The 24225-nt window shown below is 39.3% G+C and overlaps 5 protein-coding genes across 5 annotated transcripts; 3 read left to right on the top strand and 2 right to left on the bottom strand.

The window, feature by feature from the left end:
* Window positions 1-589: 589 nt before the first annotated feature.
* LOC115771844 (damage-control phosphatase ARMT1) lies at window positions 590-3053 on the top strand. Its single transcript, XM_030717729.1, has 5 exons — window positions 590-831; window positions 969-1074; window positions 1139-1235; window positions 1877-2740; window positions 2806-3053. The coding sequence occupies exons 1-5, from the start codon at window positions 734-736 to the stop codon at window positions 2955-2957; spliced, it is 1317 nt and encodes a 438-aa protein (XP_030573589.1). The 5' UTR covers window positions 590-733; the 3' UTR covers window positions 2958-3053.
* A 296-nt stretch (window positions 3054-3349) lies between these two features.
* On the top strand, window positions 3350-5309 carry LOC115771355 (damage-control phosphatase ARMT1). The gene has a single exon (XM_030717032.1). It carries the CDS (start codon window positions 3430-3432, stop codon window positions 4834-4836), a length of 1407 nt encoding a protein of 468 aa, XP_030572892.1. The 5' UTR covers window positions 3350-3429; the 3' UTR covers window positions 4837-5309.
* Window positions 5310-5397: 88 nt separating this feature from the next.
* Window positions 5398-6439, bottom strand: LOC115771370 (ERI1 exoribonuclease 2). Its single transcript, XM_030717057.1, has 2 exons — window positions 6133-6439; window positions 5398-6069 (listed from the first exon to the last, which is right to left on the bottom strand). Exons 1-2 carry the CDS (start codon window positions 6224-6226, stop codon window positions 5492-5494), a joined length of 672 nt encoding a protein of 223 aa, XP_030572917.1. The 5' UTR covers window positions 6227-6439; the 3' UTR covers window positions 5398-5491.
* A 9-nt stretch (window positions 6440-6448) lies between these two features.
* On the bottom strand, window positions 6449-8635 carry LOC115771360 (U11/U12 small nuclear ribonucleoprotein 65 kDa protein). The gene has a single exon (XM_030717045.1). It carries the CDS (start codon window positions 8206-8208, stop codon window positions 6994-6996), a length of 1215 nt encoding a protein of 404 aa, XP_030572905.1. The 5' UTR covers window positions 8209-8635; the 3' UTR covers window positions 6449-6993.
* An 11246-nt stretch (window positions 8636-19881) lies between these two features.
* LOC115764141 lies at window positions 19882-21527 on the top strand. The gene is made up of 5 exons (XM_030707018.1): window positions 19882-20073; window positions 20126-20372; window positions 20433-20515; window positions 20592-20741; window positions 20792-21527. Exons 1-5 carry the CDS (start codon window positions 19977-19979, stop codon window positions 21454-21456), a joined length of 1242 nt encoding a protein of 413 aa, XP_030562878.1. The 5' UTR covers window positions 19882-19976; the 3' UTR covers window positions 21457-21527.
* Window positions 21528-24225: the final 2698 nt, after the last annotated feature.

The following is a 24225-nucleotide window of genomic DNA, read 5'->3' as shown; positions in this document are numbered from 1 at the left end:
TAGTGCAGTAAAACGAACTATGGAATTATCGATAGCATCGATGGGGAGAACGGGTTGCAAACTATCGATAGCATAAAAAGGGATATTTGGAAATCTAGAAATTATCTCAACAGATTAATTAATTTAAAAAATAAATGGAAGCAGGGCAAGATGGTAATTTGCTCGAACCCATTACGGTAATATGTACAGACAAAGAGCTAGTCGAACATGGCCCATTCTGTCTCTTATTCAAATCATTGATCAAGCAATTGGAACATACAATTTATTATTAGCCCTTTTAACTGGTTTTGATAGGGTGATAATAAAACAAATGCTCAAAAGTTGCCTTATAATAATTATTTTAACAATACATATAAATATATATAATAATATCTCAATATAGTTTATGATCATAATCATCTGCTTGTCGAAATGTGCGACACAGCGATTGTGGCGGTTACGATAGTTTTTGAAATGTGAGCTGAAACGGTTTCTCTAATTGCTGATTTTATCCGATCATTAGCGACCTACTTTGATTATCATTCCGAAGCTTAATATGTATTCGATAAGAAATTATCGACCGTGTCCCACCACTGCGAGTTAGTTCCGTAGTAACATGCATTTCTGCTGTCGACATTCAAGGCGCCAAGACAAATAGAGATAGGTTTTATATTGTAACAGTTACTGTGCAGCAGGTGATACAACAAACGATTTACAGCTGATTAAACATACCAAGCAGCAAGCAAAAGAAAATATGACCTTAGTACAACACGATGCGGATTTTGATGCTGCTAATGGAATTATTGATAGCGAGGCGCCTCCACACACGCCGCTAGCAGCCCTATACAAGCAGTAAGTAGAATTCGCTATATATAGCATATCGAAAATTTCCCCACGCATATGAATACGCTCATATGTTCGTATATATGTATGGAGCGAACCACTGATGTAATTTGATTGCCTGACCTCTAACGTGACCCCCTCTCTAGGAGCTTTGCATACTACACCTTTCGCGTGCGCTTGCCTTCAACTCTGGACACAATTGCCAAGTCCCTGGCCAAGGACAAGGACGAGCTGCTGTCAATATATGGAGCGGTTAGTTGTAATATTGCATAATTCAGTGAGCCTTACGTTGCAATCAATCAATGTTACTTTTTAGGACTCAGCCTCAGATATTGATCAAACAGCTGCAGCCATTCTTGAGCTGCGCTCGAATATTTTGAAAAATGGACCGTTACAGCCGTTTAATGACAAAGGTATGTATGCATAGCGGACCGTAAGGAAGCCAGATACCTGGCGCTGATTTATGAGTAGAACATTAAAAAAGAAAAATGAATAGGTATAGACAAATTTCCAGTCGCTAACAAATTTAAGCAATCAGATCTTATCGAATCTATTTTTATCACGTAGAATTTTTAATACAACTTAGAATGGTTTTCGAAAATTTGAATTATAGAAGACAAAATTATAACTTTAAATATCACAGTTGTTCATTAAAGAAAAACCAAACTGACAAATTATTATTATTATTATTATTAGTATTAGTATTATTATTATTATTAGTACTATTATCAATATCATTAGAGTTATTATTATTATTATTATTATTAGTATTATTATTACTATTATTATTATTATTATTATTATTATTAGTATTATTATTATTATTATTATTATTATTATTATTATTATTATTATTATTAGTTATAATTATTAATATTATATTCATTATTCCATTAGAATAGCTTCAGTTCTTTCCTAACTATGAAAGATTTAATTTGGTTTGTTTATTAAAGTAAATGCATTCATAGTTAAGAAAGAATTGAATCTATTCTAATAGATATTATAAGACCATGAAATAAAAGAGAAATACTTGATAAAAAAAACCTTTATTTAGAGATCGACGCTGGATTTTGGAATGCTTTCTTGGAGCAATTGCCAAAGGAGAAGCGCACCTACTTCGCCACGTGCTGGCTGTACGCCGAGTGCTTTATGTATCGCGAAATATGGTCCATATTCATATCAACGCGCCTGGCCGGTTTTGATTACTTCCGCAAGCAGAAGCAAACGGCCGCACAGCTCAGCGTGGAAGCCATGCTGGCAGTAGCAAATGGCACCCGAAAGAACGAACGCAATTTGGCCACTTTTCAGAAACTGATGAAGCTCAATTTGTGGGGCAATCGCTGTGATCTGTCCATTACGTCGGGCAAGCAGGTGAAACCGATGGGTGATGCCTTCGACCAAGTAGCCCATCTGGATACCAATTTGCTGGTAGATGACACTGCCGTCATATGGCAGACACTGGAGGGCTCCGACGGCAACGGCATTGTGGAATTTGTATTCGATAATGCGGGCTATGAGCTTTACACAGATCTTATACTGGCTGAGTATATCATCGATAAGGGACTAGCGCGAAAGGTGCGCTTCAATGCCAAAGCGATTCCCTGGTTCATATCGGATGTCATGGCCGCAGATTATCACTGGACGCTACAGTTTTTAATCGATCACACGCAGCCTGTGCTCAGCGAGCTGGGAAAGAAGTTGAAACGGTTCAACGATGAAGGAAAATTCGAATTGGCTCCACTCGAGCATTTCTGGACCAGTCCATATGAGTTCTATCGCATGGCAGAAGTGCAACCGGCGCTATATGAGCGCCTCTCGCAGGCTCAGTTGGTAATATTCAAGGGCGATCTAAACTATCGCAAGCTACTGGGCGACTTTAGTTGGAACCATACTGAATCATTCGAGACCTGCCTGCGCGGTAAGTTATATTGTGTAGTAGTCGGACATTTTATGCTCACAGAAATACCATGTATCCTTACGTAGGTTTCAAGCCCTCAAACCTTTGCAGTCTGCGCACTATCAAAGCGGATTTGGTTTGTGGACTCCCGCCTGGCATATCAGAGCAACTCTTTGCCAAGAACAAGGAATGGATGCTTACAGGCGAATATGGTACAATTCAGTTGGCCAGCAAGTAAAGTGCCCTGAAAATTATCATGATACAATACTATAGCTCAAATGTTGCGATTTAAGGCGTAGCTAAATTGTTAAATCAAATTTTCACTGTTCAAATATAGCACCAATATTTTGAAATATTTTGTCTTAATGTTGCTGTTTTATGCAAAATTGAATTCAGGTTATTTTTTTATCGACGAGTTTTTCGAACATCAGTAATTCCAAAAAAAGGTTGTAGAAGATATAATATCATAATTAATAATTAAAGTTACGGTCCCTTATTTCGAACCCACTTTTAATGAGGTGAGGCCTTATGGGTAGAAAGGGAAAAACTTCCCCGTGCAATATTTAAATGTATGTGTAGTTCGCCTTGAATCAATACCAGTATTTATTGGAACTGTGATCATATTTTTAGAGCTCTCACACCTTTGGGAAGTGAATGATGTCAAAATTGTAAAGTGAGAAAAAATATATGCCGAAAAGTTGATTAACATCATGTCGGACACTGAGCTAAATACTGAACATGGCAGCGAGGACGAGTCCGACGCGTCAACGCTGCACAGCAAGGACGCATTATCCATTCATGACGAGGTGTTTGATGAGAAACATAATATTTTCGACATTGCTCCGCCATTGCGGGAACCGCTTTCTGCCAGGTACAAGCACAGCTTCGCCTACAAAACATTCAGGAAGCGTGTTCCCCAAATGCTTAACGAGCTGATAAGCTGTATGCGAGAGAACGAAACCAGGATCATGGAACAGTGCGGCAATTATGCGCGCTACGATCTGCGGCGCGTCATCTGGAGCCTGGAAATACTGCGCACGGAGGTACAGAAGAACAGCGAATTCAAGCATTTCATCGACAAAGATCCAGGTGCCAGCGAGTGGAATATCTTCATTAAAAAGCTGGAAAATCGCGAGAAAAACCAATGGTTCACCTCCACGTGGATGGACGCCGAGTGCTACTTGTATCGCCGCATTTGGGCTGCATTCCGGCGCGCAGACACGCTCAGCAGCTACGACTATTTCAGTCCAAAGAAAATATGCTCCACGCGCAATAATGTTTTCCTGCTGCTTAATGTTTTGAAGGGGACACGGGATCTTCCGCGCTGTCGGCTGCACTTTCTATTGATGCTGAAGCTATCGTTGTGGGCGAATCGCTGTGATCTTTCAATCAGAACCGACGCTCCGAATGAACGCTTCTTAGAGCAAATGGCTGATTTCGACGAACAATTGATTGCGGATCAGTCCGAAGATGTGTGGCGCCTGCTAACAGAGGGCATCCATACTTCCGTCTGTCCCGTCACTGTGGACATTGTCTTGGACAACGCGGGCTTCGAGCTCTTTGCGGATTTGCTGCTGGGCGAGTATTTGATTCAGGCAGGGCTGGCGGTAAAGGTTCGTTATCATGTGAAGGCTATCCCTTGGTTTGTCTCGGATGTGACTGCCAACGACTTTAACTGGATGCTGCAATTCCTTCTGCGGCACGAGATATCAGAGTTGTCAGCCTTTGGGCGAAAACTGCGTCGATTTATGCGGAACAAGTCCATGGAGCTGTGCAACACCTGTAGCTTCTGGACAAAGCCTCAGTGTTTCAAGTTCATGCGCGAAATGGCGCCCTGTTTGTATGTTCAGCTAAGTCTGGGCGCCTTGACAATATTCAAGGGGGATCTTAACTATCGTAAGCTGCTGGACGATGTTAACTGGAGTTCCACAACTCCATTTGGCGAATGTCTGAGCGGCTTTCTGCCCACTAGCATCTGTGCGCTTCGCTCTATTAAGTCTGATATATATTGTGGTTTGCCCATTTGCGTTGTCGAGTGGTTAACGGAGGAGGATCCAAACTGGATGTGCACTGGCGAGAAGGCGGTTATCCAGCTGGCTGTCAAGGCGAGACCTTAAACCTTTGTTAGCTACATCTTTCATGGTCACAAAAGTAATATTTAAACTGAGTGTGCGCTGTTTAGCATGGCTATAGGTTGGTTCCAAAGATCCTTGGTAAGCTCCGAGCTGCGACTATATCTGCTCGGATCCATAATGCGTCCCACATTTAGTTCTGGATAGTAAATGGCTGTATAATTAAGCTAAACAAGTTGGTAATTCTATGATTTGAATATATCTATTGTCGTTTTATTAGTTACGACCTTAAAGCTAAATGGTAGGCCGTGTAAGTCGTAAACATAAGTATGACATTCCATATACGCAGTATAGACTATAACTATGCATTATTAAATATGAATAGTAGAAAAATATGCTCTAAGGCCATATCTTATATATATATATATATATGTACGTGTATATCCATACTGCATTCCTCGGGGGTTTTGCAGCAGTATTGAAACAATTCGTCGAATTTCAAGTCTTATCAATTGCCGTTACAGAAAAAGAAGTGAAGAACTCATCAAATTTCCCACACATTATTTTCAGGCTGTTCTCACATTAAGAACTGTCGATCTATCATCGCCAGCTACGTAATATCAATTATTTATTAAAAGTCAGTAACTAAGTGCATTTTTTCTCGTTAGATATCTTGGAGGGAGTTCTCTCGGTCGCTGGCTCACAACACACAATTGGGATTCAGCTGTTGATATGGCGTCAGATCCTTGGTGATCGAGAAGAGCGCACCATCTCGCACCATTTTGCACATAAGCGCGCCTAGATTCTTGGCATCATCGATGCCAGAATGTGCGCGTCCCTCAAAGGCTAGGCCCACATGTGAGAGGGCATCGCTGAAGTTGCAGGGCCGATACTTGTACCACTCGCGATAAACGGCACGCACATCGATCCACTGATTAAAATAGGGAGCCTTGCGCATGCGCTTGCGTGTGCACTCCTTGTGCAGACAGATGCCAAAGTCCCAGTCGGTCCATGTGACGAATGCACAGTTGCCCAGTATATTTGACTTGCTCATCTTGGGTAGCAGCAGACTGCGGGCACGCAGTTCCTTGCGCAGCCATTCGTGGAACATCATCAGCGCTGTTTGCAGGGGCACGCCAGTGTCCACAGTCTTCTGTTCTATGCCCGTTAACTCCGTGCAGTAGGTGCTCAAGCGCGGCGATTCAATGGGCATAATATACTTGTGAAACTCGGCTTCGATTTTGCCCGTTTTTAGATTGACGAGAACGGCTGGAAACTCTGCAAGTCCAAAAAGTTATTAATGGTGATCGGACAGGCGTATCATCTGTTATCAATTCTTACCTATGATCTCCGCTTCCCGCCACTGTGGCGGTGCCTGTTTCTCCCAGCACGTGGCCTCAAAGTCGACGGCAATCACATAGCTGAAGGGCTGCATAGCCAACTGTTTGGATTTGCGTGACTTCTTTGTCTTGACGGGAACTGTGGCTACTTCGGATGCACCGTTGATGCTGATGTCAGCTTCGTTTTGTAATTCGTCCAAATCGTTTGCTGGATCTGGTCGGGCGCCCTCCACATACAACGTGTCAATCAGGCCCAGTTGTCTGCCAAAAAGCAAAACCAAACATTCAAGTTGTAATACGTTGGAAAATATCTGTAAACTTTTTTTTCAGTTTTTGTTTTGTTTTTTAGAAAATATATGAAATACTATGTGATATCTTGGCAACTTGTAGTTATACTAGGAATGAAAATATACAAACTACTTTTGCCTGACTCTCTTACATGTCTACAAAGCTGCTACTGCGATTACAAATAATAAACTGTTTAAATTACAATGTTTGCTTGCCTTACGATACGATTATTTACATTTTTTCAATCTAATGGCTTTTTCATTTACACATTCAAACTTTTTGCTACTTTAATATACTGCTGAGAGAAACTTATTACAACAACAACTCATATAAAAAATGACTCCTACGGAAATTCATTTTGTGGCAGAGGTGTCAATAAGGACTTTATATGCCAAATAATTGAATGTACATGCATCGACTTACATGGGCAACAAATATGAAGATGCATGACCTATTCCTATTAAGAAGATTCATGGGTTCAATGGATTTCAAGCTACTTTTCGTAACACTTCAGTCAAATTTAACAATTGGAAATACTGAAAAAATAACTATTTCATGTTGCACCTTCTCGCTGCTACAGCTGCTGCGACTGCTGCTGCTGCTGCTTTCCATAGCAAACGATCATGGGCTTCTGATGCCAGAGCAGACCGTTCGTTTCGGTCAAGGCTTTGGCCACCACCACCGCCGCCGCTGCAGCCGTCTGATTATTGGAATCGAGGAATGTGACAAAGGCCTGTCCCTTCATGCGGCCCTGCTGCATTACTTTAATGTCCAGACTCTCAGCTGGTGCGTATTGAGCGTAGAGCGTTCTTAGCTGTGACTCCGTTATGCTCTTGTCAAGATTTTTAATGTACAACTTGTTGCTAGGCTCGCCCACTTTGTAGTTCTTGTAGACAGGCAGCTCTTGCAGTTGCTCAGATGACAGACGTTCTGCCGGCAGCTGGTTAACAACCGGCAAGGTTGTTGGCAGCTTTAGTTCAATTTTGCGCGCAGCAATGGCGGGTACATCCATGTTTTCTTTGACTGCTGCACTTTTGCCTGGCTCACTGGCAGCCACCTGCAGCATTTGGCGGGCACGCTTGCGATACTGCTCCAGAACCGCGCTTTCTGCTGGGCGCTTTAGCTTTGGCTGTTTTTGCTGCTGCTTGTGCTCCTCATCGCTCTCCAGCTCGCTTTCAGACTCGCTTTGGAGCACTTCTGTTTGCGTCGTAACACTTTGGGACTGCTGTGCTGGGAGATGGAGACCTGCAGGTCGGTGGCCAAAGGGTGGCATTAAATTCATGCGGTTCATGAGATGAAGCACCTGCACGTAGAAGCGTTTGTCATTCTTGAGTGTATTTCCTATGGCGGCCAGAATGTCGGCATTGATGGGCGGATACGCATAGCGCAGATATGGCGGTGGTGGCTGCATAAAGTCACATTGATTATTGCGGGCATACAACTTTTGCACATACTTTTTGATCTCTGGTTGGGAGGAGGCATCCGCCGTCTGAGCCTGAGCTGTTGCTTGTGTAGATTTGTTGGCGAGCTTCGGCTTGGTGCTATCATTGGAACGCGGTCCGAACGAGCTGACGCGTAACGGCTTGTCCAGTATTTCGTTTAATCCCAACAGCTGTTCTAGGGCGGATTGCGCCTCTTCGGCGTCGGCATAATCAAGCAGCGCGCGTCGGCGTCCAAAGGCATTTAGTGAACGAGGTATAATCAGGTTTGCCTCTTGAATTAACTGTGCGAATTCGAGCATGCTGCAGGGCATGTTCTTAAGCAACAATTTGCTTGTGGCTATGCTCATTTTTGCAATATTCCAATTAAACCAAAACGTGCTACTATCGATGCAGTTATCGATTGAAAAGAGGCGATAACTTAAAGAAATAGTATGACCAGTTGTTAGCTAGTCTGTATCGTGTGGAGCAAAGCTGGATTGCACATCTGTTAAGTGAGGAGCAACGCTGTTAAGTGTGGCCATGCGCATTTTTGACAGCTGGCGGCGCACTTTTTAATTTGTTACAGTTTAATTTACAATGCATTTTGTTTGGTCGATATAATCATATGCTTGCACCGGGCTCATGTTATTTTTATAAATCGCCAATTGTTGTTATGCTCAAGCCCCTTACTTTCACTAACAGCGGCCAACGAACGGTCATAACTAGATAAAACCACAAATTATGCGAACATAAACTTGTTTGTCAGCCTTGAACAGCTGCGCCGCTATTACCGGTTTTATCGTGTGACAATGCAACGAAATAAAAACAAATATATTACACAACAATTGTGCATATATCGCCATGTCCATATCAGAAGACGCTGATTACGTGCTTTAAAATGTACGAATCGCGTGCTATCGCATTTATGGGCGGGTGCACTGTGTAATCGTAATTGCAAGGGCAATTAATGCAGATGGTTAAGGGAATCTTCTGAAAAAGAAAAAAACAAATACTGCGTTTCAGATTACAGATGGGCAAGTCGAAAGAGTCAATGCACTTTCATTAAGTGAATTGTATACTTGTATGCACAGATGTATGAAAAACACACAAATGCCTGACATGAACTGTTCTGTTTTTGATATTTGGCACACACTCCTACACAATGCCGTTATAAAAAGATCAGCACACATGGCGTGCTCAACACTCAAAAGTCAGATTGCATAAAATTTGCAATGATTAAATGGACAACAACAACGACAACAACAACAACAACAACAACAGTGTTGACAACGCCAACGGCGACGACTCTCACTTTCGTTTGGCTCGTCAGCTGCTTGCTTGGGGGAGAGGGGGGGGAGAGGGGGGATCGGAGGCGGAGGCGGAGGCGCACTAACGATGTCCACTGCAAATGCGGAAGCAGAGATATAGCTGCCTTATGGCAAGCGGCGGGCACCAGAAACAGACGAAACTTGGATGAATGAACTCTATGTTGATCTGTTATCTTTCAGCAGGCGCTAGCCGCAAAACAAAATTGCACTTGTGAGATTCGCGCGAGCGTTTGATCTTTTGCATTCCAAGTGACACTAATGGGTTAATGCAGCTATATTTAGAAAATATTCTCTATCAAGCGGCACGACGCACGACGGAAAAAAAAGGGCGTCAGCCGGAACGTGCATTGCTTGAATGGCGAGTAAATTGTAAATATAATTACAGCAGCTATTATTTCATATAGTATCTACACCAATACTGCAGTCAAATATAGAATTATATTAGTTATTAAATATGTTAAGCAACAGAATAAGCTCTTTTCATTTTGCGACAGATTCTTACTAGAATATATAGTATCCGATTCAGACACAGGTAAGCAGTACATAATTTTAGTTCATAGAAGGAAGAGGGTTTTCGTCTCTAATACACACATAAAAACACACACACAATAATGAAGCGATTATGGGAAAAGTTACCTTTAATATCTATATTTATAATACTCCCAGGATTCGTATGTTTGATTTGTATATCATTGAGTATAGATCTACCTTGAAGCTTTCTTGGAAAAACATTTATTATTTGAAAAGTGCAACTAGACTATATTATAATCAATTTGGTGCATCTGGTTCCTATAACCTCCGAGATACGTTAAACCTTTTTCTAGAATTGAATTTTCAATATCTATCAGAAAGTAGAGAGATACTATATAGCAAAAAGAAGATTACCATGCTAGCATAATATGCGAGATAATTGGAAATTGATAGTCTATACATTTTAGTTTCTAAGAGCAAACAGACCTATCGATTCAGGTCGTCTTTTTGATCAGGAAAAAATATATTTAAACATTTTCGAAAATGCATTTAACTCTTTTTAACCATTTGAACGCTTACAGTGCACAATTAAAGTATGTACGAACATTTTTTATAGAATGTGCCGGGTATTGACTCAGCTAATGGCCAAGTGGAAACTTTTGGGAAAATAGTTCATTATCAGCAAAACTTTTTGTCATCTAGGAAAACATACTTGAACTAGTTTAAAGTCTGCTCATTGCGTGAGAAAGACTTATTTGGCTTAATGCAAGGTTCGTTTATCCAAGATAATCAAATTGGACTCTTAACAAAAAATATTTTTTAACTTCCAGCCCGGTTCCGACATATTTATGTACTGCCTGCCACAGAAGACGGACCTTAGAAGTCTCTTGAGAGACTTTGAGAGAGAGAGAGAGACAATCGACTCTTGATACTGATCGAGAGTATATGTACTTTCCCCTAAGGGGGTATTACACAAATGTTCATTAAGAAAATTGAGTGGAACATTCGTCATGAAACGTGTCTCCGTTTCTTAAAGCACCTCTTAGAACCTTGTAGTCAAAAGACTACAACCTCTTAAGAGTACCAGGACCAAAGAACTATTCCAAAATAAGGCCAAGCTAAAGCCCTTTATATTCTCTTTGTGAATCTTCAGGCCAAAGATGTACGAATATCATGAAAAAGACCTAAGACTTAAGGTTCGCAAATGAATGGGCAAGCGCAACAGGTTCCGTTTGGACGTGTTTACAAAAGCGACTTTTCTGTGTGTTTTCGGTTATTACGTGATGGAGCCAAGCCCCTAAAGCATTTAATTATCAATCAAATGGGCGGCTCGTGCTGTTATTAATGCGTGTGTCATGCGGGCCAAGCACAATGCACAAATGTGCGACTATACGGCAATTATCTGGCAAACAATTTCACTAAGCTACAATTTGTACGGCATGCACAGTATTTGACATTTAAGATGGGGGCGGGGCGAGGAGGGCAGGTCTGTCTGATAAATAAAAGTAGAGTAGGAAAACAAGTCTTGACAACGATTACGATCTCGAACAGTTTTGAGAATTATCGCGAGCTAAATTCAAAAATGCATTTCTTACTTTTTAAAAATAAAGATAATTTTGTTATTTATGCTTGTTGTTGAAGGTAAAGTTTTCTTTTTCGAATGTAATATAAACACGAATGTCGAACACATTGAATACATGCTGCACTTATTTTAAAGCAATAAAACTTAAAGATTTTTTTCTCTAGGGCGACTGTCTGGCAATAATAAATGAATGTAATATGCATTTTGAGCAGCTTAATTCAGGTAGTTCTCCATGTTGAGCATATACGTTATATCTGCATATATTATAGGACGCAACAATTTGGGTTAAAAACAGCTTCCAAGGTTGAAATACCGGGAACTCTAGCATAAATGTTGCTATAAATACACATGAAAAAGCATGTGAAATTCGGCAACGTATGCAAATGTTCACAAGCAATTGTAAGAGAGGTGCCAAAAATAGCGCAATTGACTGAATCAATCAATGAAAGGTTCAAGTCGAAGAGTTAGCGACAAACGGCTCGCAATAAACGCAAATATTTCTGTATGTTATGTATGTCGTACTGTATGAAGCTTTGATCTAGTCGAGCAACGGATGACATATTACACTAATTGATATCAGTCGCTGGCACGTGCTCCATAACAATAGAACCCTTGGCTTTACTAATTGCCACTGGGGCCAATTGATGACTGTATACTCAATGTCCTTGGGCGTGGCAATATACTCATACTTATATTTAATATGCATTATGCATTTTGCAGTCGCGGTACGAGTCGACTGCAACTGATATTGAAATTAGCAATTACAACCTTAAAATATGGACAGGTCGAGCTATTTAGTATACCAGCTCGTACATACTGTGCACATATTGCGCATACGCCGCGTGCAACGTCTGAATTGGAGGCGCGTGCATGAAATTTGCCAGGCCAAATGTTCGCCTCTTCCCTCTCGCTCGCACCCCTGCCAACCGAGAGCCTCCCATTGGCTCTTCCCTATAAATTCGATTGCATTTGAATGTGTGTGTTGGTTTCTGCTGCGGCTGCCTTTATTTCTCGGCCATAAGTACATCGCCTTACTTACTGCCACATGTGTGTCTAGCATACATATATTTATGGCTTTGTCTGTGTCTGAGTGTGTGTGTGTGTGTCTTTGTCTTTGTGTGTGTGAGCATTTGCTCTCGACTTTGGATAAGTTTGGTGAAAACTGCTTTCAGCCGGATTTCCCACTGAAATCACCAGCCAACCAACAAAAAACAGCAATGGACGCACAGTGGAACCTTTTGACTTTTTTCCATGTACAAATCATAATTTCTGCACTAAGAAAGAGAAGCAAAGGCAAGTGAGTTCCTTAAATTTTAGGAGTCAACAAAAAGTTTGATGTTATTTTAGATAGACATATTTTACTTATTTGAAATAGACGCTAAGACTGACTCTTGAGAAATTCCATCCGTGAGAGATGGAGAGATGAGAACATAGAGTTTTTTTTTCTATTTCCTCACTTTGTGCAGTTCTCTTTCAGTATTAGAGTCATTCAAGCATTTTTGTTGAAAACAGAGCGTTTTTTCTAATTTAGATTTTATGGTTAAATTTAGAAGACCGCCGTCAATTAACAACTACTCGCATGCATGAAGAATTCATAAGATTTACATGTGCTAGAAAGAGATGAACCTAAAAGTTGCACATTGAATTAGACAGAAATGCGCAGACTTTGTTGCAAAGTAAATAGATACATTATTTATTAGGGAAATAATGCCAATGAGAAACAGAAAAAATATCGTTTGTAAAGTAAAAATTAAATAAAAAGCTATTCAGAATAATAATTTAATTAAATTGGAGTCAGGCTTTTGTTTTAAAATGTTCGCATTCTTTTATCTACATTATATTTTCAGGATCTTAATCTCTGATGTGTTTTGTATGCGATGAAAATTTGTTTTATTTTTGCTATGCTTTCCGGCCATTGTGCCCACTGTGCGACGCGATGTCCGCTTCAAGCGCAACAATCGATTCCAACATTTTTCGTTTGCTTCGATCATTAATTCCGTACTCACGATATTTATCTGAACGTTATGTTCTAAATATGCATTTCACTTGTATATACTATTTACATTGAAAATAATTAAAATTTCTTTTTAGAATTCTTTTCATTTTCACCTATTACAATTATTTGATTGTCTGATTCCTACAAAAACATTTATCGAAATTGCGTCTTAAAATAATTGAAAAACAGCTCATTATTGTTTGTTTACACTCGACACTCGAAACATATTTAAGAAATTCTATTGAATTGTTGGTGCATGCCATTCTATTGCCTTCTCTGGAGATTTCCCCCCGTTCCCCCGTCTATCTATTGCTATAAAGATCTGATATCCTCGTGCCTATTTTATTCTCAGCCCCATATATATTTTCATAAAGCGGCAGCCAGTGAGAACCCATCTGAACCAGAAACGTTGTCCAATAACTTTTCCATTGGCATTGATTCTACGATCTGGGCGTTGTGTGTTATTCTATCACGAATTTACACATTTGGCAGCAGCTCATCAATTTTGAACATAATTGGCAGTTAGTCAACAGAGTCGGAGAGCTGTGACTAGTTTTGGCCGCGCAAACTGGTTTGTTAAAAATAAACACAATTAAATAATAGATAAAAGTATAAATTAAAAAATGTGTGCGAACTTTTAGCAATAATTTATTGAACTCGAGCCTTATTGAAATAAATGCATATTCAAAGATCTCATGGAAATCTCTTTTAAATAAGTCGACTTGGCTTGTCTTGGTTTTGATTTCTAGATGTTTGACTAGGTTTTTGGGTAGATACCCTTTGAATGGAATTAAAAATAGAATATCAATTATTTTGCCAGATCTTAATAAATAATAATTCTTAAAAGCCAGAAGAATAGAGTTGTAGACCGGTTTTCAATTGTATGTAAACATGTTTACGAACTGTTTGTTTTGACAAAGCGTTTTGGGGTATTGTTTTATATTGAATCGCAAAATAACAAGCAGGAATGTTGCGTGGGTTAGAACCTAATGCGCAAAAGATGTTCTTCCCCCAAGCAAGCTGTGACATGAGATTGAAGATGCGAATTGGGGGCCAATCTTTCGAGGAGGAGGAGTTGACCAAATCTAAACACTTAGTTTGAGTCGGATATGCAGGATAGATAGAAAAATAGTTTTAAATCTGCAATCGATCAGAAGCCAAACGGTGTTAAGACTTCCATCATATATTATTATTATCATTAAATACGATAAGCATACTTGTTTTTGGACCCAATCGAAGAGAATAGCTTGCACAATCTGACTACATGACAGATCTTATTCAACTCTTTAAATTGTTTGAGAAAACTTCCACGTTTTGTATAAACTTACATATGCATGGCTAAGGTTTCCCATTGATCTACAAGATGCAGCATTTTGGTCTTTCTGCTTTGTTGGTAACTTCTTTTAACTCTTAAATGCACTTGCCAACTGATACTGCATGCTATATTCAATGCAAAATGTTAATAAAATAAATATCAATGCGAATTTTGTATAGAAATTTATTCCGACTTATCGCGATACGCTGACAAATTTAGACTGAATATAACAATTGATTTATGATTATTTGTCAAGAGCAAAGAAGTGGCTGATCGACAACTTTGTTTGACACACATGGCAACGACAACAACAACAAGATCTAACAGTCGGGTATAACCGACTGCGTGATACTCGTTCACAAATAGCTTAAGCCAGGCAACATGCCATAATCAGAAAAGCTACCGATTATATAGAACACCAGAAGTCTACTATATTATATTATATTATACATACAGATTCTTCAATAAGAGTCGAAAAACATTAACAAAACCAATATACGCTTTTACACCTGGTTAAGGGGTATAAAAACAGCGCCCGGTTAAATAAAGAGAATATGAGGATTCATTTATATGTTTTCCACTATGAATTTCAATTAATAAAACAATCCTAATTAAATTAAATGTCAACACTTGCCCAGCTAAGGCACAAATACATACATATTTGAGTGTGTATTAAAATACTAGCGTGCATTACCCGGCTTAGCCCGGTTGAAAATGTTCGAAAATGAACGGGCCTATTGACTTTCAATTATAGTTATCTTTGGAAAATTGAGAATTTCTTCTGTGGAAAAAAGCTGGGGCTGCACGCCATGTGCAATCCACCCCAAACGTCGGAAAATGCGCGAATCGTCTCTCATCAGGTTCAAGCTTAATTTCAAATATCCTTCCGATCTTTACACTTTTCAAGTATCTGAATGGAAAAGTGATTCACAAATTTTGAAGAAAAAACTTTGCCCGAGCAAAGCCAGTTAATATTCGCTAGCATTATAAACTTGAATGTATATAGAGCGTAGATTAAGTAGACATTTAGATTACGGCTATTATCAGCATCCACTTGCTTGTTGTGTATTTGCTTTTGCAATTTCAATGGTAGTTTGAAAACTCTAAAAGTTTTCCATGTGCTCTATAAATCCAAGCATCAAAGGCCATTGGACGTATTGGGGCCACACAAACAACACCCAACACCAGCTGCAGCTGCATCTATACGTTATCCGAGTCTACAGATACAGATACAGATACGGATACAGATACATTCATACAGACACGGACTGCACTTTTACAGCTTCGCTTCAATTGCCCTGGAACTGTCGGTGGCCGCTTTGGCAAATGCACTTGAGAGTTGGCCCCACAGCATCGCAGATTCTCAGTGCTCGGTTCCAATTACATTCAATTACAATTACAATTACAATTACAAAGAGAAGCGGAGTCGAAATGGCAATGGGCACGTCGAGCTATTTTTGGAGTGACGAACTCCAAGTGGACCTAATTGAAGAGTCGCTATTTATTTGCGGGCTTATGTTTTGCAATAGGAAACAGACTTACACGGGAAGTTCCGACAAATAGGGCACAAGGTTTGTAGAAGCTGAAAGGATGTCCACATCGATAATTTAAGATCCAAGCTTCCAAGCTTCCACTTTTTTTCCACTTTGCAAACAAAGTGTATACAGAAGTCGAGTATGAACTCAGAGCTAGGTTGAATTATTCGTAATTTTTTTTTATATATTTTATATATTTAAAAATTGTCTATTGTCTTACAAAAAATAAGCCACAAACTTGATAAGTCGATAATTAATTAAACAATGCGACACGAACTGCAAACAATCCGGATGTATCAAATTGCAAAGGCTTTGTTATTGTTGTCAATAAAATATAAGAAAAACAAGTAAGAGGTTCTAGTCGGGAGCTCCCGACTAGGGGATACCCTGAACCCTCTTCTTCCAACATCAAATGCATATATATATTCTATTTTAGAAGCTATATGTCAAGTTTGGTGACTCTAGCTCTTATTATTTATCAAAATTGCCCAAAAAACATGATATCGATATCGATTTTTATCGATTGCTTGGAAACTGAGTAAGTTATCGATTATCGGAAACAAACTCGATCTGCGCGGGAACTAGGAGCACCTACATCTAAAATTTCAGTCTCTAGCTCTTATAGGTTCTGAGATCCTTGCGTTCATACATACGGACAGACAGACGGACATGGCTAGATCGACTCGGCTATTGGTGCAGATCAAGAATATATATATTTATGGGCTCGGAGATGCTTCCTTCTGCCTGTTACATACATTTGGATTTTGCACAAATACAATATACCCTTATACCCATTCTTAATGGGTATAAAAAATCAAACTGACAGATGGCGAATACGTCATACACTCGCTGGTATGTTGCATTATTTATATTATTAGTTTCATATTAACCGCATTGGGCATAGTTATTAACTTTTTAAATTACACTGATAACTATGGCCTTCAGCATAAATAAGTTCTACATCCAGTTATTCGCTCGTGATTCGAACCCGGATCCTCTTTTATCAATTACCCCAAAGACTGAGTCACTCAGACAGTCATCGACCGACTATTGTTCTATTATTTTATTTTTTATAGTATATCTACGAAGATTGTATCTTTTAGCCTATGCCAAGTATTGTTATTGTTTTGGCACCTACATGATAGTGTATATATATTTAAAGAACAAAAAAGTGTTGAAATAAACAATCTTTGCCAACTAGAGAAAAAAGGTAGAGTTAAGTTCTATTATTGTTTTGAGCCGAACTTCAAAGCTAAGAAGAAGATAGGCAGACATATGCTTTATATACATATATTCAGTCAGCTCGATCTGATAAAGAAAGTATAATAATAAGAATAATAGAGTTAATGAGACTAAATGAGACACTCTATAAACAGTGTATGGACTCGTCGTTGTCATCCATCTCCACATACACATACATACTTCTTAACAGAATGTTAATAGCTCCCATGTGAGAGTATAAAACGTTAAGGCAAATTGACGAGAAAATTAAAACAGCATGAAATTGCAAACATATTTATGAATGTTGTGGTTATTACAATAAAGTTGTGGCAATTAGGTAAATGTATATGACGTATGCGTGTAACAGGCGGCAGGGGAGGGGATAGAGGAGAGGCGCGCTTACTCAGGGCCAGGCCAGTAAAGTGCAATGACCAATAAGGTAAATGAAAACAGTCACAACAACAACAATAACAGACAAGGAAATATTTGTTTAAAAGTTATGAATTCGGTTTTAAAGCTTAAAGCTCCTCAACAGTTCAGCTCGAGTCAGTGGAAGGGAAGGGCCCGTAGTTTAATCGTCAATTGCGTTTCAACAAAAGAAACAACAGCAACAGCAACAACAATAACAGTAACAGCAGCAACAACAATAACAGTAACAGCAGCAACAGCAATTACAGTAACAGCAGCAACAACAATCACTGCAATCTGCACGCTAAATGTTAAGGTAAACATTGGCAGGGAAACGAAAAGAAGTGTGCAAAGAGCGGAAAAAAGCGTCGAGAATGACGTCGACGCAACGCAACGCAGCTTTTACCATTGCGCTTTTAACGGTGTTTGAGCAATAAAACATATCAAATTTAAAGTAAGTTTTGCGCATTTTTGGCTAAAAGCTCTGAGCAATCAAATAAAGAAAGATTTATGTTATCACCAACAATCTTATTGCTGTGTTCCCAAAATAAAAGCGAGTACAGTGAATTCTCTTTGTACAGTAAACAGAGATTCATTGTAGAATTGTAAAAATACCGCGTAAGCTCAAAAAAATGTGTTTAAAAAGACGGGTTTTTGAAAAAGTATGCAATAGGTATTTTTACATGTTTCTAGTTTCCTGCAACCTTTTATGAATTTGTCCAATATGACTATTATAACTGGAATTAAAAGTCAGTGCATTAGGTGAACTGTTGATAACACTTTCTTATGTCCTGATACCTCGCAAATATACCCTAGAGTGTTATGATTTAAGATTATTGATAGAGATTATTTGATAGAGTATATCCATTCGGTCACGGCCGACTGCAATTGTTTTGTTTAATTTTTTGTCGCTTGCCTTGCCCATATACATATGCAGTATGCTTAATTTCTCGGACTTTTCTCTCCTAGCACTCGCAAATCGATAAAAACAATTTTCTAGCTACAGAAGTCACAGCACGTGCATGCGGTACACAAGGTACGTACAATACGTACGTACGTGCATACATACTTGCATGCCTATACATATACACATGTATGTATGTGTGTATATATCTGCATATTGATGTATCAATTCGTGCAAAATAATAGATTTGGGCATTGTAGACAGAGAGAGAGAGAGAGAGAGAGAGAGAGGGGGATACGCTTTCTTATGCACCAAACTTGCAGTTTCAGGCATTTGGGCAAAGTGCGCATTCCGTATTTGAATTTTTTACGAACGCCGATAATTATTTGCACCCACACACACACACATATATATATATATTCAATATCAAGTTATAATTAACCACTTTTGTGGAGTGCCATTGTTTTGATAGCCTTAACTTACCTTGCCAGTCTTATCAAGGCCATTGTGCTAAATTTTTGGTCCAATTTATAATACAAAACGGTTGCGGTTGAGTTGTAAAATATTCAACTTGTATGCGAAAAAATTCGATTTGTTATTTTGGCAGTGCGAATAACGGCATTGGGCAAGGGCAAGGAAGCGCCGAAGGTGGACCGGCAAATTTTCTTTTGTTGTCTGCGCTGCCACAGCACAGAGTCACACACACATTGACACTCGGCACGGCACAACACAACACAACACAACACACACACACATGCAGGCGGCGCACGGCCGGCACGTAATAAAAGGAGAAGAATATCAAAAGCGACAACAACAACAATTGCGCGCGCACACAAACTTCAGACAATTTTCAATCGTCCGGCTACAACGAAGATCTGAGTCTGCCGCCCGGCACAAGTGGATAAAAACAAACTGTCGGCAACGACAGCGACGACGGAGACAGCGGCAGCAGCAGAAACATATGAGCGAACACATAAGTGTGACCAGCTACAAAAGCTGTAAAAACGAATGCAATGTATTAAATACAATAATTCATGTGTAATATTTACAAACTCTTAAATAAACTACAGTCTCTTTAATATATCAGAAAATCACTTTAATTCAACATGGTTATTGCTTTTTAATAATTTTTTAATTTTTCTTAAATGTGCAACAGTTTAGTATTTTTTGAAATGTTAACTAACAGTGGAGTTAGTCTGGCAACGCTGATACCAATGCCGCCACCTTGTGCGCGGTTGTCATTTGAAATAGAATTTGAAATCATGACACTTGGGGCAATACTATCAGATAATTCAAGTCTGTTTTACTTTTTTCTTGGCTACAATTAACAGTCCTAGTTTCTATTAAATATTTTGTACAATTGACTAGCTGCCACGATGTGGGAGGAACTGGAAAAATATCGCAATCATTTTCTGCAACACGAAATTAAAGATGTCATGAAGCCGAGTTCCATCAACTGTCAACAGAACAAGGGTAAGCTGTCTCCACCACGCACGGCTTTACCAATTGACCATTCGTTGTACAGAATGGGACAAATTTATGAAGAAACGTGACTGGTGCAAGCGATATCCACAGCGCTGCGCAGGGAGCTCCACCTACTTTGAGGATCGTGCCCAGCTGGCCTACGGCTGGTTTGCGTTGCCCAAACTAATGAAGGAAATCGACAGCGATGTGAATTTGACTCATTGGCGCGCTATTGTTTCACTGTCGGAGTTTCTGCTCAATCCACTCAATGCCCAGCGTGCCATACTCGAGATGGACCTAGTGCGAAAGTGAGGAGCGAGTAAATCCTTGTCATTCTTGTGCTCAATTTTAATCCTGGTGCCTTGCAGAGTAAAGAACGCATTCATGCGCATGCGATTGAAATTTCACGAGCAGCACTACGAAGAAGTTGAGACATATTTAAAGATATTTAGTAAGTAGCCGTGCACCTAATCTCCTAATCGCCAGCCACATCTATTCTACCTTCATTCCCATTCCCATTTTGGCAGACATACTCTCGCGCAATTTTAATGGCGCAGAGCATATCGCAAATCGCAAATGTTTAATGATTGAGTTCTATAAAATTATTATGGACAAGGAGCCCCGCAAGGAAGATCTAACTGCCGAGATACTGCGCAATCTGACGGGCAAGCCGAAGGGTAAGTGCCCGTGTCTGAGAATTCTCTTAACTAAATGCTATTCCATTCAGTGCTTGGCATTGTGCTAGCCGAAGCCGAGAACTTGGAGTCAGTGGCAAATATCTTTAAGCTGGATCCTTGCCAGCCGTTGTATCCGCCACACCTGTGGCATCATCTCTGCCACATGTTGGAGGTGGCTCCCGAGCAGGGCATTGAGCTGGGATTGTTTGAGTTCCTGCACTCGCGCATTAGGAATCGCTTGGCATACTTTTGGGACATGAACTGCAAGGCCTTTGCCCTGCTGCTGCGCTGCGCGGAGGGCCAGCGTCTGTTCGATGAGGCGGACGGCGTCAAGCTGATCTACGATGTGTTCGAGGATGTGTACATCAAGCAGTCCAAGAAGCTGCACTTCCAGCACGTCGAGAACTATGAGTACATTGTCCTGGCCCTGCTCAACGGACTGCACAGCAAGCGTGCCCTCTGGCGTAGCCGCGAGTTCACCATGCTCACCTGCCACGTGGGCCGCCGCATGGCCTCCAAAACAAATCCTCACCTGCAGCTCTACTGCCTCAAGGCGCTGCGTGCTCTGGGCGTGATGCCGTGCACCAAGCGCTACATCATCGGCAACTGGCTGGACGAGGTGCGCGAGCTGGACTGCCTGGATGCGGAGGCGGAGTGCGCCCGGGACGCGCTGCTCGATTGGCTGCGTTCCGACATTGCCGACAGCAGCAGCTGAGCGAGTTGATATTTCATTTATTAATTTAATATATTTTGGATTGTAACTTTCCCAATTACATTTGTTCAAATTGTCTTGTGCGCGCACTTTACGCTTTTATGATTCCCCTAAGTTTCCCCAGCTACTCAGACTACCCCTATTCTTAGCGGTTAACCGTTTCAATGTGCTCTCTCAGCTGTCCCAAGTCCCAAAAATTTCCCAAATTTCATGAGCAAAGCGGTTATAAAGCTCTCTCTCTCTGTGCCAGCTGTTTTCCCCAGCTATCTTAACAAAATAATTGAACAATCTCTAAAAGAAAAAAATCTCATATTTGTTTAGAATTAAGAGGCTTATAAGTCTCTTAAACCTAATTAAATACTGCCTGAATTGTCAATTTCGCTTACAAGGTCATTTCAAATTGCTGAAAACCCAAAAAAACTAAATTTTTAATTGTGCTGGCATTTTATCAACATACATTTATATATATATTATAATATATAATATATATATTTTACAATTAACATAAATTATAAAAATGTACACTAAAACATTTCTTATACCAAATTTTACAAAAAAAAAATATTTTCGTTTGAAAAAAAGTAATGTAGTTGTCCCACATCAATTCCATAGTTTAGCTGGTTTAGTCTAGTACTTTTTATAGCCTGAACCCATTGAGAATGGATAAAAAGGCTTTAATAGTCTTTGTCTTGGGTTTGGAGTAGTAAGCGAGAAGAGGTTGCCGGCTCAAACTCAGTAGACAATTGTCTAGTTATATGTTTGTTTACTTCCTTTCTTATTATTCACAAAGAAAAAATATTAACCGAAAATAAAATTTAGAATTGGAAATAGATAAAATATATGGTAAAAGACTTTTGTGAAAAATTAAGTTTTTATTTAATGCATTTTTTAATAGATTTGAGTTTTGTTTTTGTGCCAAATTTAAATGCAAACCTTACTCCTTCGAAATAGATATATATTAAATGCAATACAAGTTATTCGAATATGTAATAGTATTACATTTTATTCAGAGTATTTGTCCTTTTGTAAAGCGAGTACGTAACTCCATTTATTTGTAAGAACTTCTGCAACTTTAACTGCTTATTCTTAAATTAAAGGAAAGGCATCAAAGAACTTTTCCAATTTCCGCTTCTTGGCCAGCAGCTTCGTGTCGCCAATGGCATCAATAATGACCAGCGACATTACCAGGACCCGACCAGGACAACAACATCAACAACAACAACAACAACAACAACAACAACAGCAGAAACTACAACTACAAGAGTAGAATCCAAAGCCACAACCCGGCCGCAGTTTGGCGGTGTCTGCGGTTGCCAAGCCTCCAATGTTTTATGCATCTACATATATTTATTTTTCTTTTTTTTTTGTGTGGCAAGTTTTAATTTTTTGCGTTTCATTTTTCTGTGGTGACAAACTTGGCAACGAGTTGCAATTTTTAAATTTATTTGCAGCGACAGCCCGTAAACATTTTGTGCCAGCCCATTGCATGCAACCCGAACCCAAGACCAATTCCCCGGCCCAATCGCAAAGTTTTCCTCACTGTCATCGCTTCGTGGTTGGTCCTCAGAGCTCTCAACGATCCCCAGGTCGTGCTACGGATTCCATTTTTTTTAGGAACTTTTTAATTACCACATCTTTTCGCTCTACTCTTCGACTTTCTTGTGAAATATTTTATGGCAATTTTTGCTTACGTACCCGAATTCACATTTTCATCAAGTTGTAACTTTACGCCACTTAAATTAATTACATAGCAAATTATGCTTCTAAAGCGAGACAGTCAACATTTTCAAGGTTCACCAAAACTTTACCCACTAGACAAATTCATATTCCAGTTCACATTTTAAAAACAAACACAAAAAGATTACTATTTGAGATGTGTTTTTACGCTTGGCTCCAAGATTTCATTGGCAATAACAATTTAAAGCTATCAATATTGACTTTGTTTTCCAAGTATCTTTATTAAACGAAGTATATATTCATTTAAACCCCTGCCATTGGGCAGAAGAGGGCAAGGCAGCATCCCTCATTCCAAATATATCTACTTTTTTGGACCAATCTGTCAATCTATATGAATAGCTCAGTTCAAAAAGTGTAGAAAGTTTTATCAACTAAAACTGTTAATCAACAATTTAAAGGCATTTTAAGCCTCGAGATTCGAAAAATATAGTATATTTTATATATATTTCCAGTCTTATAAAGTATGTTTAACAAAAAGAATTTGTTTTTATTTTAAGGTGCTGTAATCCATGCTTGAAATTTATATATAAAGTAGTAGCAGGACGATAGTTATATATTATATATTATATATTATTATTACCCATTATAAAGGGGTTTTTTTGTATAAATGTATGTCTCCATGCAATCGATATGAATCGATATCGAAATACTGCTTATCGATATGTTGCCTGAGCATGTATGGCCTACACATATCCAGAATATTTCCCTTATTATCATTATTAATATTATTATTATCATTATTATTAATATTATTATTATTATTATTATTATTATTATTATTAAGATTAGGTATAATACAACAAAAGTGTGTTTCCCTTTTTCGATATCTGCATTATCACCGCACAGGTATCCCCTGCGATTGGCTAATACTCCCAAATAAACGTAGGGTATAAATGTTACAAAGAGTGTCCGTTTAATGAGCACATTAGTGTTTTCATTAGCAATCTAATGACTCGCATTGGAGTGGATTGTTAGGAGCGGCAACAACGGCTGCCCTCGAGCTGGGCCAACAGCAGTAGCTGGTGAGCCGCTGTC

This window comes from Drosophila novamexicana, unplaced genomic scaffold (assembly GCF_003285875.2).
Source record: "Drosophila novamexicana strain 15010-1031.04,08,12 unplaced genomic scaffold, DnovRS2.1 tig00000008-arrow-pilon, whole genome shotgun sequence".
NCBI lineage: Eukaryota > Metazoa > Arthropoda > Insecta > Diptera > Drosophilidae > Drosophila > Drosophila novamexicana.
The sequence above is the reverse complement of the archived record's forward strand: the minus strand, read 5'-3'. Positions and strand labels throughout refer to the sequence as shown.